Below are 14,558 nucleotides of genomic sequence, written 5' to 3' on the forward strand. Positions count from 1 at the left end.
CGAAGCCCCTAAGATTTTTCAGTTCTTAATTACATCCTATTGCCTTTTAAACCATTTGCGAAAAAATAAAAATAAATAAAAAACATCAAAACCCAATGATAAAAGCCTTTCTATCCAGAAAACTGAGGCTGGCTGCACTGAAGCACCAGAGGAAGGTCAAATTCCTGGCCATCCCCATATTAAAGCACAAACTCTTCTCAGCCCTTCCCATAATGCCGAAATACAAAGAACCTTTGAATTCTTACATTTTAGAACCTTCGGATTCTTCCGTTTTGTTGTAGTACCAGGAACATGTGACCTTGCATTCTGAACACTGAGGCCTTCAGTTATTGCAAACAACATCCAAAAAAATAATTTCACAGTTTCTCCCATTCCTTCCAGTGAAAGATTAGATGATCATCGTTTATAAAAGATCCTCATAAATGTGTAATGCCTGGAATAAATTTTTACCTTTGAGTTTTCTCAAAGGTAGAATAAACGGACAATCATAAATGTCACCATCATAAAGCTCCAAACTGCTAACTAATTAATTCAGAGTACCACATTCATAAACATTATCAACACCAATAAGGAGTAGAACTTTTCATTATTCATCTATTCATCACTGAATATCACTGGAAGTGCTGGCCAGAGAGCCAGTGTTTTTGAGGGAATTTGGCCAGGATGCCAGGATTAATACCCCCTTACTCTTCTCAAAAGTGCCATGGGATCTTTAATGATCTTATAAACCTGTCACTGTAAATTAAAATAATAAAGATGAATTTAACATCTTATTTTTAAAGCACCACAATTTCTAACAAGCAAAAAAATAAAAATGATGAACTAGAAAATAGTAAATGTATTCTAGGAGGAGTCTAGGTGCATTTGTTTGTGTTGTCAAAAAAGTTCCATGGCAACTTCAACTCGCATACACAATTTGGTAGATGGGGTCATTAACCTACAGTTTAATGAAAGTGCAATTTTTTTAGGCTTTAATCTCCCACACATATTAGTAAGAATTTCCATAAACCCTCTTTAAAAAATAAAGATCTGGTCTGGTCTGGAAAAATAAAGATCATGAATCATAATCGCTGAAGCAGCAATTCCTGCAGCTGACAAATTAATGACCACCTTGCTCTCCAGCTTCCGAAATGAAGAACGGCGGCAGAACGTACATTTTGGACTCAACACCCGTCCCCCGTCCCCCGCCCCCCTGCCCCCCAGCCCCAGCCCCAGCCCTCAGGTATAAAAGTAATTATGTCCTGTCGCTGCATTCCTCATAAAAACAAACAGCATTAGATGGAAAATGAAGTGCGAGCTCAGCGGTTTAATGACACACACGCTGCCTAAGCATGCGCCCCTCGGAACAGGGGCCGGGAGAGCCAGAGCCGCGCCCCGAACGGCCCCAGCCTAATTCCGTAATCAGATCTTGTTAGCGAGAGCGGAGAGAGGGAAGCGCTCCTCTGTTCTGCCTCTCCTTCCTGCATTCCTCTGTTCTGCCTCTCCTTCCTGCGTTCCTCTGTTCTGCCTCTCCTTCCTGCGTTCCTCTGTTCTGCCTCTCCTTCCTGCGTTCCTGCTTCGCATCACGCAGGCTCACCTCTGGCCCGTGCTGGTTAATTCCGCAGAGGTGTCTGATGAAATGCCGCACAGTAAAATGTTCAGCGTTGAATCAACTCTCAAAGAGTACATACGGTGCCAGTTGGACTCATATGTACTGTTGTTATAGTTGAATTAACACTGAATATTTTACAGTGCGCGACAAGATCAAAGAGGAGGGAGGGAGGAAGGAAAACTGTGTGTGTGTATGTGTGTGTTTGCATGTGTGTGTGAGTGCGTGTGTGTGTGCACACGTGTGTGTACGCGTATGTGTGAGTGTGTGAGTGTGTATGTGTGCATGTGTGTATGTGCATGTCTGTGTGCGTGTGTGTGTGTGGGTGTGTGTGTGCGTGTGTGGGTGGGTGTGTGTGTGTGTGTATGTGTGCATGCCCGTGTGTGAGTGTGTGTGTGTGTGTGTGTACGTGTTATGTGTGCGTGCCCGTGTGTGTGTGTGTGCGTGCCCGTGTGTGAGCGTGTGTGTGTGTGTGTGTGTGTGCGTGCCTGTGTGTGCGTGCCCGTGTGTGTGTGTGTGTGCGTGCGTGTGCATGTGTGTGTGTGCGAGTGTGTGTGTGAGTGTGTGTGCGAGTGTGTGTGTGCATGCGTGTGTGTGTGTGTGTGTGTGGTGCGTGCCCGTGTGTGAGTGTGTGTGTGAGTGAGAGGGCGGTGGGGGTGAGTGTGTGCGTGAGTGAGAGGGTGGTGGGGGTGATTCCCACATCGCGCTGCATTTTCCTGAAAGGCTGGTGGTGAGGACCGGGCCCGATCCATCACCGGGGCTCTGACTCGGCTCTGCTCTCCAGGCAGCGCCGGCCCCATTCTGGACGTGTCACATGCTTAAGCAAGCATTAGCGCAGAAGAGTAATTACTGAGCCCTGGAGAGATTCCTCAGGTGCCACCGCTCTCCCAGCTCCTGTCATTTATCAGGGAGCAGAGGAGGAGGGCGGTGAGCATGGAGGAGGAGGCGGGAGGAGGAGGAGGAGGAGGAGGGGGTGGGGGGCGGGGGTGGGGGTCCAGCCACGCTCCTTTACCCAGCTAAACATCCACTGTCCTCTCAAATCTGCACCCTCCCTCTCAGCCCACTTCCTCTGGCCTTGCTGGAGAGAAGGCAGAAGCTGCCCAACCCTGTTCCTGCAGATCCACCGTTCTGTAGGTTTTCACTCCTACCCTAACAAAGCACACCTCATTCAGCTCCAAATGATGAAACTTTTATTAATTTTATTAATTTTATTATTTGGGCCATTCTAATTTGAGGACTTAATAACTATGATAATTATGAATATCTTTCAGATTGCATTTGCAATGCATTTTCTATCATCATTATAGTCTCATTATTCTCAAGTTTGCCTGCAATTTTCTCCACTTCAGCATGTTGTGCATTCTCTGCCAGAACGCACGAAGAGGAAGATGACAGGCAGTTTACTTCAGTAGAGATGCTGACACCTTTACTGACAGTTTTCACATTCCGTGAAGTTTTGAATAGGAAATAAGGAAGAAGAACACATTTCAGCCAAAATCATGAAAAATAGTTACATCTACTATGGAAATGGTTTTCAATCATCCCGAACTTTTACTTTACAGCTCAGAAAAAAATGGAAAAAAATGACAGCCATTATTCTTCTCCTTCTCTCACACAGAGAGAAATAGAAGGAGAAACAGTACTGAATTAAACATTGTCCCAAACCACTATGGATATTTCTGTCAAATTAAAAACACAGGCATCGGTACAGGAGAAGCTAGGTCTGCACTTCAGCAAAAATTCAACACTTTCACATTTTGTCACAGGAAAAGTTTTACTGGAAGCTTAACTGCAGCAAAATAAATAATTTAATAATTTTACAATCTTGGATCACACCAACAAATCTTTATGCACATAAAAGATTACTTTAAAGATGTTACTCAAATTGAGTGCTCAGTACAAATCATTAACAGACTTTGTGAATTTGCTATTCCAGTGTAGTATCAGCAAGCATTATCCAACATACTTATCCAACAAGCTTCACTATCGTGAAAAAGAAGGAAAAACAGTATTCTGTGAAACAAGAATACTTTTTGAACAGAAAGGGAAAAGATTGTGCATGCTTTGGCAAGAGGAAAGAGAGTAAATTGCTAGCCAATTGTAATTTGTAAATGAGCCAAACAGGTTGTGATTAGTCTCAACTGTAATGTGTGTCTTCAATAATGGCACTTCAGCGAGAGCAATGCGGTTTGAGGAAATGGACACATGCAACCAGTCTCTAGATCACCACAGCAGTGCAAAGGCAACCAAGGAATGCTGGGAAAATTCCAACAGACTGGTTTGCAACAAAGCCTGATTTTAACAAGCATCTGTATGAGCCAAGCCTTCGAGAAACCAAAGGAACGCAGAGAGAAGCAAATAAAGAAAGAAAGAAAGAAAGGAAACTCAGGATGAGCAACCGCACAAGGAGAGAGAGAGAGAGAGAGAATGAAAGTGTATGAGCGAGAGTGACAGGGAGAGATAGAAAAGGAGAGAGACAGAAAAGGGAAGAGAGAAAGAATGAGAGAAAGAAAGGGGGAAAGAGAGAAGGGAGACTGTTTGAAATAATCTCAGGCTCACCACAGCACACAGAAAACACACAGTCTGTAAGAGGGCTCTGGCTACACAGGCTAGCAAGCAGCTCAGTTTTGCTGACTGGCCAGATGGTAGAAGAGTAACTGTCCGCTAGCAAGAATGCGCAAAGGACATGTTAAACATTCTCACCTGTTTCACAACAGAAAAAGACTGGCCCAGAACCAGGCAGTTTAGCACATGCACACAGTATGGGAGCTAGCCGCAGACCCATAACCACTTACCCACAACTAAATACGCACATCCGTCTGTATGTGTCAGGATTCAGTCACATTTCACACCCAGCAGCAGAGACATTAGAGCCTCTTTAGCCAGCCCCCCCTACACCCCCCCCCCCCCCACCCCCCCCCCACCCCCCAGTTACTCCTGTGACGTTTTACTCACCTGTGTGACCAGGGGCTCCAGCAGTCTCTCCACCGTCAGGGTTCGAATCTCCAGACTCTTGGGGTCCCATTTGAGCAGGATGGGGGACGTGGCAGCTGTCATTGTTCCTACGAGGGGGGTGGGGAGGGGGTCGGGTAGCAGAGATGACAACATCGCATTAATAATTCACCCCAGACAGCTCTCCATGTGGAGGCAGTCTACAAAAAGGCAAGGCATTTTAATGTTCCCCTCGCACTCAAAGCAGCGCTCTCAACACCATGAAGTTTCTCTGAAAAAGCTGTCCAACTTTAAACCCAACAGATGAGATTGAATCATCATCTTTCTGTTTTTTTAATTGTACATAACTTTACAGAGCGGGAATATTCTTAGCTAACGGTGATTTTTTCTGTCACCATGTCAGAATAGACAGAGTGTCTAAAATAAAAGTGTACTTGAAAGTCACATCCTTCGTGTGGGGAATACAGTTAAATCAACTGAAAATGAAGCAAATGTCTCTAAAATGTATTATTAATGCTACATTTAACTTGATGTGGATTGTTGCCGTAACTGTCAGTTAGCAGCCTGAGGTGCCTCTCTTACAAAGCCTGTTCTCCAATGGGAACAGACACGGGTTTTACTTCAACTGTGGAAGGGATGTCAAACCACCTGCCACATCTGCCATAAAGCAACTGTATCTCACTTACTTATTACCAGTATCCTTATTTTTAAAAGTTAATAATAATAACAATAATCATCATCATCATCCTCACCATCATCATCATTGTCATTTTGAAATAAAATGAACAAACCTGAGAGGGACTAACATTAAGTGACGAGATTTGCTGTCTTTTATGAATGCTCTTTATGCCCAAAAATCACCGATATCGATATCACCCACATCAAAAACAATGCCAGCCTGTGGCAAAGAGCAAGCAGAAGTTTGAAAGCATCCAGCGGCTGGGCATCAGCCAATCAGCCGAGCCGTAGAGTTCTGAGCTCAGCAGAGGGGGAGTGGAGCAGGGTCACCAGCAGCAGCTTCTCCTCCTCCTCCTCCTCCACCACCTCCTCCTCCTCCTGCAACCGATTCACAAAAGATGCCATTTCCTCTCATAATGGGCAACTACAATAATGTTCTGTACACTGGCCTCCTCTCCCCACTTGAGCCATAGAACTTAATTGACTTCCACCTACAGTAACGTGACAGCTAAATTCAGCAACGGAAGGCTTTTGAGTCTAATAGGCACTTAAGGTCTTTTTAAGCTTTTAAATTGAAATCTGAACACCGTTCTTTCTTTGGCAGTTCAGAGGAAATGAAAATTCATGTTTGAAGTACAGAAAACGAAAAAAAAAAAAAAGTCTCCTCTGTACTGTTCATTCCAAGAGTGACAAAACCTCTGAGTAAAGCAGAAATGCTAAACGCTCAAAAACTGACAGGAAAAAAAAAAACATATCCTGGAACGCTCCGTGCTGTATTAAGGTGCCACGATGACGCTCGCTCCAGTAATCTGAACCCGATACTGAAACGAGCCGATGCAAAACGGATCAGCCACTACAAAGGCCCGTGTGCCAGATGGTGTTTTTTAAAATATATTTTTTATTTTCTTGCTTCTGATGAACAAGTCCTGTATACGTAGCATGACAGAATTCCATTATTGTAAATAATTGAACGTGTCACAAGCCAGCGTGCCGAATATGTTATTGTCTGCTTTCAGAAGCCGTTTTTTTTTTTCTGCTGTGGAATTGTACATCTTGGGGGACGTCAAGCAAGCGGGGGACGCGCCAAAGAAGCGTAACACTGATCCCCACATCCTCAGCACCAGAACAGCCAGTAAGACCAGCATATACTCCAGCACACACACAGGACCTGCCAGAGACCACACGCACACACACACACAGGACCTGAGAGACCACATACACACACACACAGGACCTGTCAGAGACCACACACACACAGGACCTGCCAGAGACCACGTACACACACACACACAGGACCTGCCAGAGACCACACACACACACACACACACACACACATACATACACGACCTGACAGAGACCACACACACACTACATGCCAAACCTGCTACACCTGCACCCTAGTGCACTCAGGTAAAACAGTGTGTAATAAAGCCTATGCTAGGCAGAGGTTCTGAGGAATCTCAAACAAGCCCTTCAAAACCATGTCTGTAATCAGACACCACTGGACTGCAGTGCCGTTGGTGTGTTTCTCTGGTGACTAATACACCGGCACTTCTGCGTGACAGGGAGGACTTAATCTTAGTTTTACTTATTTTTATTTTATTATTATTATTTTCTTTCATGGTATTTTCGTGTTACTGATCTCCAGGGTGCCAGTGATCATTTCCAGAATGTTCTTTCCAATGCGGAGCAAATTCTCGACATTTCAGTTCAACTGGATCTGGAGCCAGTCGGAGAGCGCAATCCCTGTAAAAGTTCCATTTTACTCGCCTATAGACAATACGGGGTTGATCTGAATGCAGGCAGGAGGGGAGTGGGGGTGGGGGGGGGAGAGGGGATGCTGTTGCCATGGAGATAACAACCAAAATGAGTTCCTTTGACTTAGTTTGTATTCCCGGGTCTCGGAGAAGCAGTGGAGGCGAAGGAGATGCCGTCATGCTTTATACATGCGGGGGGGAGGGGGCAAGACTGAGCTCCGACAGCCCCCACCCCCCACCCCCCAACACGAGAACAGGACAGGAGTCACAGCGATGTCATCGAGCAGCCACGCCCTTTCAGCCATTCAAACAGTCCGCACTAACTCCCATAAAATGAGACAGCTCCGTTCATAAACGGGCTATTTAAGGCCCTTATACCTCCATTAGTCAAAGCTGAAGCTGAAGCACATCTTGGTTGGTAAGACTGAAGAAGAGCTAACAGTCATGCTATGGTAGACACCCATCGATAAACATGCAGGGGGTTTGTAAATCTTCAATAAAGCAATACGTTTTTTTTTTTTTTTTTTTGCCAGTTTGCGTTCGAAGTGAAACAAAAAAAAGCTGCCATTTTAAATAAAGTAGATGATTACTTTCATCTGACTGCGCAGCACAGAGCTCTGCTTCATGCATCAGCTTCCGCCCATCCCTCCTTTTGAATATCACAAACAATTACAGGAGCTGAGAACACAGCTCTTTCACCTCCATCTGTGTCTGTCTGTCTGCCATGTTAGAATGAAAGAAAATCATTTGAAATGTGAATATTTATGAACATATGCTTGAAATACATAACCTCTACCCTCATCGTTTGCCATCTGTGACTTAGTGTGAGCCACACTTGTGCACTTACTATTTACAAGGTAGATTTACTGTTAAAAGAGTTCACTTACTGTATACAGGGTTCACGTACTGTTTACAGGGCTCACTTACTGTTAAAAGGGTTCTTACTGTATACAGGGTTCTCTTACTGTTTGGGTGTTCTCATATTTACCTTCTCCTGCACACCTAATCCTCTTCATTCCTCCAAAAATAGCCCGCATGTGTGGGATTATGAAATTATGCAAAGCGGCCAGGTAAACAGCACGCAGCCGAAGGCTCTCATACGAAGGCTTAACGCCAGACTCTTTCCACCTGGCACGGGAAAGCATTTCCCCGAGTTTACACTGCAGGCTGCGCACGCAGATTCCCATTCATAAAAACCCCGTGGGGCCTGTTGGCTCTTCAACGGTCCAGATTCTGTCCAGGCTGCAGGACTGCAGGCTTCAGAAAGATGCTGTGTGTGGGAGATCCACATGCTTATAATTTTTTTTTTTTTAAATGTAACATGTTAAAAAGCGTTTAGGGTATCACAAAAGAAGCTAGATATTAGCAAGACGTTGCAAAAAAGCATTCTCCCAACCTCAGCAAGAAAGAGGGGGGGGGTTAAAAGGTCTTGTTCAAGTCCACATATCAGCATTTCCTTAATTGTTCATGTCACTCTGGATGACTGAAGGGAAGGGAGAGACACATCCATCACTCACGTCTCCAGGAAGGTCTCGAACATGACATTGACTAAAAGGGGGGGGGGGGGGGACCCCCAGCATGCAATGCACTGCAGCAATAGTATGCAAGGCAACACAGTTGCTTCCATTTTAGGTTTACCTTCTTGATAACAGTATTTCATTAATTACGGTCTGCATATATATGACACAAAATGGAACAGAGATTGTCCTTTTATTTGTTAGTTATTCATTTCAATCAATCAAAGGAGTCCTGTCTGCAGGTTGCTTTTATCGTGCTGAAATTAATGTTTTAATAGTTGAGCCATTTCCACTGCCCATGTAAACAAGAATATAGCATTCCTTCTACGTAAATGAAAGAAACCATTGGAGAAAATTTACTCAAATTAAAACGCCTCAAGAAAAAAATTTAAATCAAATAACCAAGTTGTTGATTTAGTGAAGTTATAGAGTAAAATTCATTACAAAAGTAATGAATATAAAATATAAGCTAGGTTAAAATATTGCTAATGGCAACAAAATAATATGGTCACAGAATATCGTCTTAGTTTAGCTATTGCTTCTAATATTAAAAGCCAATTTTTGGCATTCGAGGCTACAGACAGAGCTCCGTAAAAGGACACAGCACAAAGGCAGACGTTTCAGTAGTTTCATTGATCCCAGCTAATCTCTTATCTGATGCAATATCTGCAGTATTGATCATGCGGAAGCCCAAACAAAACTGAGCTTCTTCTCGGTTTTATTTCCACCCCAGATTATCAGGCAGCGAAGACTCTCTCCGTCCTATTTTTTACTCTTTGATGCCAGCAATATTCCCCACTGGCAACAACGGCAGCCCCTGCGTTAATGCTCTCATGCCTGATCAAAAGCGAAGACCCCATTTCCTCATATCAAAAAGCAAATTTTTTTTAGCAAAAAAAATTAAAAATACACACACACACACACACACACACACAAAATGATCTTTTCTGTAATTGTGGCTCATTGCATGATGAAGTCCACATGCATGTGTCCACATGCTCTCCCAATTTTAACAGTCTTAATTCTGAAGGCTGCAAAGTATGTACTCATTAAAAACAATCCATAAAATGCATGCATGTATGCTCAACGTAAGTGTTCCACTCTTGCATGCAGTAGCAGTATATTGCACATCATAAAAGTTCTGCACATAATTTACAGCAACAAATGCCTGTTAAATGGTAGATCGCAAACTTATATGGACAACGATGGATCAATGTTCCACCTTCTGAATTTTCATGACCATTTTTTTTTTTACACGGTGGTTAAATTCACACAAATGACAGCATCAATAACGGCTTTATTAGCAAACGGCCTTGAATTCACCCCAGATCAACAGGACCGTTAAACCCGACCACAAACACCAGCACGTCTCAGGTGACATGATGACAAGTCCTACCAAGCAGCTTCCTTTGCAATTTCATCCATTTAATATCCCCCAGATTTAATACGGAAAGGGTTTTGTGGGCGATGTTTGGGAAATTCTTCAGATAAATAATAAATGCAGTAAGGTTGTGTCTCCTCCTTGGTTATTCCGTCACCTTCACTGTGTACTCCTCAAACAATTTATAGGCTACTACCAATGATGGAGGCCTCTCACTCCACAGACGCAGTTAAATGGCAGGTTTTCCCTCACCGTGTGCAGGACCGAAGGCATCGGGTGTGCGTGCGCTAAAGAGGGACTCAGCCGTTCCCTCCAGCGCCCAGCCTGGATCTGGCCTTATTATAAAAGCTGCTCCCCCCCCCCCCCCCCAACAACAAACGTCTCCATCTAGTCGAGTCTGATTCCAGGACGAACGCAGCGATCGATAACCCGCTCAGACGTGCCGCAGGGCACTTGGAGGCCGACAACACGCCTCTGCTCGCCAGCTCAACGCCCCCTTTTCACCCGCGAACGAAACCGCGCCATCAGGGACACCCCCTTTCTCCTTCCACCTGGCATCAGTCTTCCCGCCATTTATCGCCCGGAGTGATTCATCATCCTCTTATTACAAGCGAGGACTAGAGGGTCCTGGGATACACACCGGGGGATGCGGGGGACCGACGCCATTGTGTGGAAAACACTGGATTCGGCCTCCAAAGGCTTTTTCAGAGGGACGCTGTACAAACAGAACCGATTCCCACAGCCCCCCCCCCCAGGCAGAGCGCTGCTCAGCGTCCAACAGTGAGGGAGAGTTTGGCAAGGCCGAGAACGAAATGGGGGTTTTTTTTAACTTAGCCCGGCTGCTGAACTAATTGTAGGATTAGAGCCGCTTTCCGCAAGCTAACACTGAAATGTTCAGCATTCTGCCTGCGTCCGTCCATCAACGGGTTTCCTAAACGATGTCAGAATGTGAAAGCTTTTTTTTTTTTTAAATGGCAGGTTTTCGGAGAATGTGTCAAGCGGCTTGTGTTGTGTTGATATTTATGGGCAATTTAGCGTCTGCATGTTTTGGACTGTGGGAGGAAACTGGAGTACCCGAAGGAAACCCACGTGGACACGGGGAGAACACACAAACTCCACACAGAGAGGCCCAGGCCAAATTCGAACCCAGGACCATCTTGCTTCTTGCACCACCGTGCTGCCCATAAGAAGATGATCAGAAGGGCATTAACAAGGAAAATGCATGGAGCTGCTTGGATGGAAACTGAGCATGCTCTCTGATTCTTCCAGGAGTGCCGAGAAACAAAAGTCAATTTACAGGAGGCGACTTCCTCAAAAATATTTAGAAAACCTTCAAGAAGACATCCGAGTTCAGAGTTATAGGAGATGAAACAAAATCTGACACACCCTGCGAACCGGAAAATATATGCATTTCAGTGGAAATTCAGACGGAATCTCATAAATGTGTAAAGATCCAGAGTCCTCTGCCAGTGATACCAGTCAGACAGTCGCCTTGGCAATAGCATAATTCTGGCACTGTACCTCACCACCTATAAAATGAAACACCACGCAGGATGTATCTCAGTCTTGAATATTAATAATATTTCATCCTGGGGTATAAAATTGAATTGCCTCAGATTTCCATATCTATGAAACCATAACTAAAATTTCTAAAAGTAATCTTTAACATTTACTTGCCAACCTATGATTAAACACCAGTAAAATGAAATGAGATCTTTCATTACAATTACGCCATGAGACTGATGACACGGATGTTGTAACTGAGAATTCTGGGAATAAAACGACGGCATTTCTTCATCCAATTTCATTTGTCAAATTCATGCCCCCCACCCGCAACATACACGCACACACAAACCCATACACACACACACAGACAAGCGCACATGCACGCGCACACACACACACACAAACATATGCACTTCCATCCATGCACACAGAATCAGCAAAAATTATGAGACCGGCATCCAAAATTTCAATCAACATATCTCTATGATGGCTGTACTCATACATCACAGCATGAAGAAAATGAGCCCCCAAGCATGTAAAGTCAGACTTACTCAAAGGAAGCCTTCTTAACTGTCATAAACAATGGCAGTTAATAATGACTAATTCTGACAAATGAAAACAGGACAAAAACAATTAGCAGAGGTGTTGGTTTAAAATAAGCATGAAATTATACACGACAGTCTTGTGGTGCAGAAGAGATGCTTCTTCAATATCAGAGAGACATTTCTTTTGTGTTTCTTTTTTCTTGTGAGAATTCATGGGTGGTGTTTGCTAATTGCCGTTTGAAAAACATTGTTAGGCTTTCATTGTTAAGTGCAGTGTGCTTGTTTGTTGCTCAGAAGGAGCCCTGAAATAGCTGGAGCATTTATCCTAATTTACTCCTCCTTCAAGATCTGTTGGTGGATTCAGTCCATTAATCGCGTTAGCCCTTGAGCTATGGGAACTACTGCGTATACAGTCTGCTCCCGTTACCTGAATGCTGACATTTACTGTCTAAACAATTTCGGAGAAGAGTTATCTGAAGACTTAATGGAGTCATCAATACGAATGAGCATGAGAAAAAAAGGAAGGAAATCATTAGTAATGCAGGATGAAGAAGTTTTTATTGCGGAAACTCTCTATGATTACGTTACAATTGGTGTGCAGTCCCGATGAATGGACTTTCGTGGTGAACGAAAGCATCAATTAATGGAATGGAAACCACAGAAAATGGCAGAATTTCATTCAGATATCAGTTGGTCAATAAAGTTTACAGTACATTTATACTATAAGAAACAATATGGGCTATTTTGTTTCCATTTACTACCTTGTTTTCCAAACAGTGGGCAAGGTTTCCGTGATCCATACCAGCAAACTGCAATATGGATTAAACTATCGATGTGGAAATCGGGTTCATCAATGGCGATCTATACTTGTGCAGAGAGCGGAAGGTCCTCCAGATGGAGTATGTTTTTCCCATGAAGCCACACAAGGAGGGAAAGGGGCACAGAAGAGGGCAGAAACGAATCTAAAGTAGCTGGGTTCACCCACTGAAGAGTAGGTTTTCTGGAATGTCAGTGGTCATAGTTCTAGAACACTGCTGCTCCCAGTTACCAGTGGCAACTGTAACATCTTCAGCATTAGAATATTCAGTAAAAAAACATTCTAATCACGTACTTGTGATCTCACACCTCAAAGGGTAGAAGGAAAAACCAAGGTGCTCTCTTGCAGCCAGCGCCCGTTTTCTTCTGCAGGTGTTTGCGCAGACGGCAGAAGGGGTAAGAACAAGGAGCAATGCTGTCTCAGATTCCTTCAGCTGCAGAGCGCTTTTCCTCAGACAGCCCCAGACAGACGGAATCATCAAAAAACGGGAGCATTAAAAGAGCGCAAATTACCATGAGAATAATACAAAACGTGGGGTCCCCAAATCTGGCAACTGCGATTGAGCCTCCCATATTACAGAGAGGACAGACCTCCGCAGCTGAAGCGATTTGGCAGTTTTTGCCTTATTAGAGGATGACTAGTGTCTCGCACAAAGAGAGTCCCTACACCTGGTGGAACAAACAGACACCTGCTCACAGTTGGCTAATGACACAGGCTGAGCTCAAAGGGTCTGTCTTACAAAGTTTTCTTTCGGAACCTTTTCATTTTTCATTTGCATGAATAGTGTCGTGTCCTCGTGTAATCCATTTTCTTGCATGCGGAGAGATTTTCAGAAGTCCCCCACATTTCAGAGTTGTTATTTAAACCCATTCAGATAAAGGGCTCAGCTCAACATATTCCTCAACACGCAGATGGCACTCTCCTTTAAATTTATGATGTCATCGCTCCTTACAGATTAAAGTTATTTAAATAATACAGCTCTTTCTATGGTTATAATATCCATTAGTCAACAGCTAGGCATTTTAATGCCACTTAATACATTTCTCACCTCTCTCTCCTTGAGGTTACCCTCCCACTTCCAACCACAATCTTCAAAAAGATATTTGGATATTAACATTTTGCCCCAAAGACAATTTATCACCCAGATTCACAAAGGCTCACTGCTGCACTCTGAATCTTGCTTTACACCAAAATCTCTACAATTTAACAAAAATGTCCTTCTACACCTTCTTTTCGAAGTCACCTTCACCTTTTCTGTCACCAAAAAAAGAGAATTACCCAAGTTCAGGCCTTAGCAGAGGCCCACTGACGGTGAGAAACAACTTTTAACAAGTAGCTTAGCATTCTTTTGGCAAAATAAAACCACAATAAGTATAAAATATCTGCCTTCATCAGGTAAGGTGGTAAGACAAGCAACGTTCTCTTGTCTATTATCGCAAATTAGTTATGAGAAACACAGAAGCTGATGAGAAAACATCTATGATTCTGTTTCACCCTGTTTGGCATAACAATCTTAAACAAAATCGTGAGGATCTGTCTACAGTCTTTAAGCCTCAACCTTTGTGAGTGCATGCACAAGTGTGTGTGTGTGAGAGAGAGAGAGTGCACATGTTTGTATTCTTGTCCCATTTTCCTTCTGTTCTTTTGTTGTTTAAAATGCTTTATTATTATTATCATTATTATTATTATTGGTGGGAGTAGTAGTTCTGTATTTTCATTATTAAATGTACTACTATGTTTGGTTCACTGCCAAAGGTAAATCTACAGACACTCATTAACTTACATAACAAAGCTAGTTCACTGTGTAATGAAAAGGG

General features: G+C 43.5%; 1 protein-coding gene across 3 annotated transcripts in view; it reads right to left on the reverse strand.

Annotated features, from left to right (window-relative positions):
* The window catches only part of LOC135260066 (catenin alpha-2-like), a 313,250-nt gene that overhangs the window by 238,942 nt on the left and 59,750 nt on the right, over window positions 1-14,558 (reverse strand). For all 3 annotated transcript variants that reach the window (XM_064345209.1, XM_064345208.1, XM_064345207.1), the window contains exon 3: window positions 4,544-4,650. In XM_064345209.1, coding sequence (XP_064201279.1) covers window positions 4,544-4,645 — 102 coding nt within the window. In that variant the 5' untranslated portion in view covers window positions 4,646-4,650. The remainder of the gene's footprint in view (window positions 1-4,543; window positions 4,651-14,558) is intronic.

Source organism: Anguilla rostrata, chromosome 7 (genome assembly GCF_018555375.3).
Source record: "Anguilla rostrata isolate EN2019 chromosome 7, ASM1855537v3, whole genome shotgun sequence".
NCBI classification, from domain to species: Eukaryota; Metazoa; Chordata; class Actinopteri; order Anguilliformes; family Anguillidae; genus Anguilla; species Anguilla rostrata.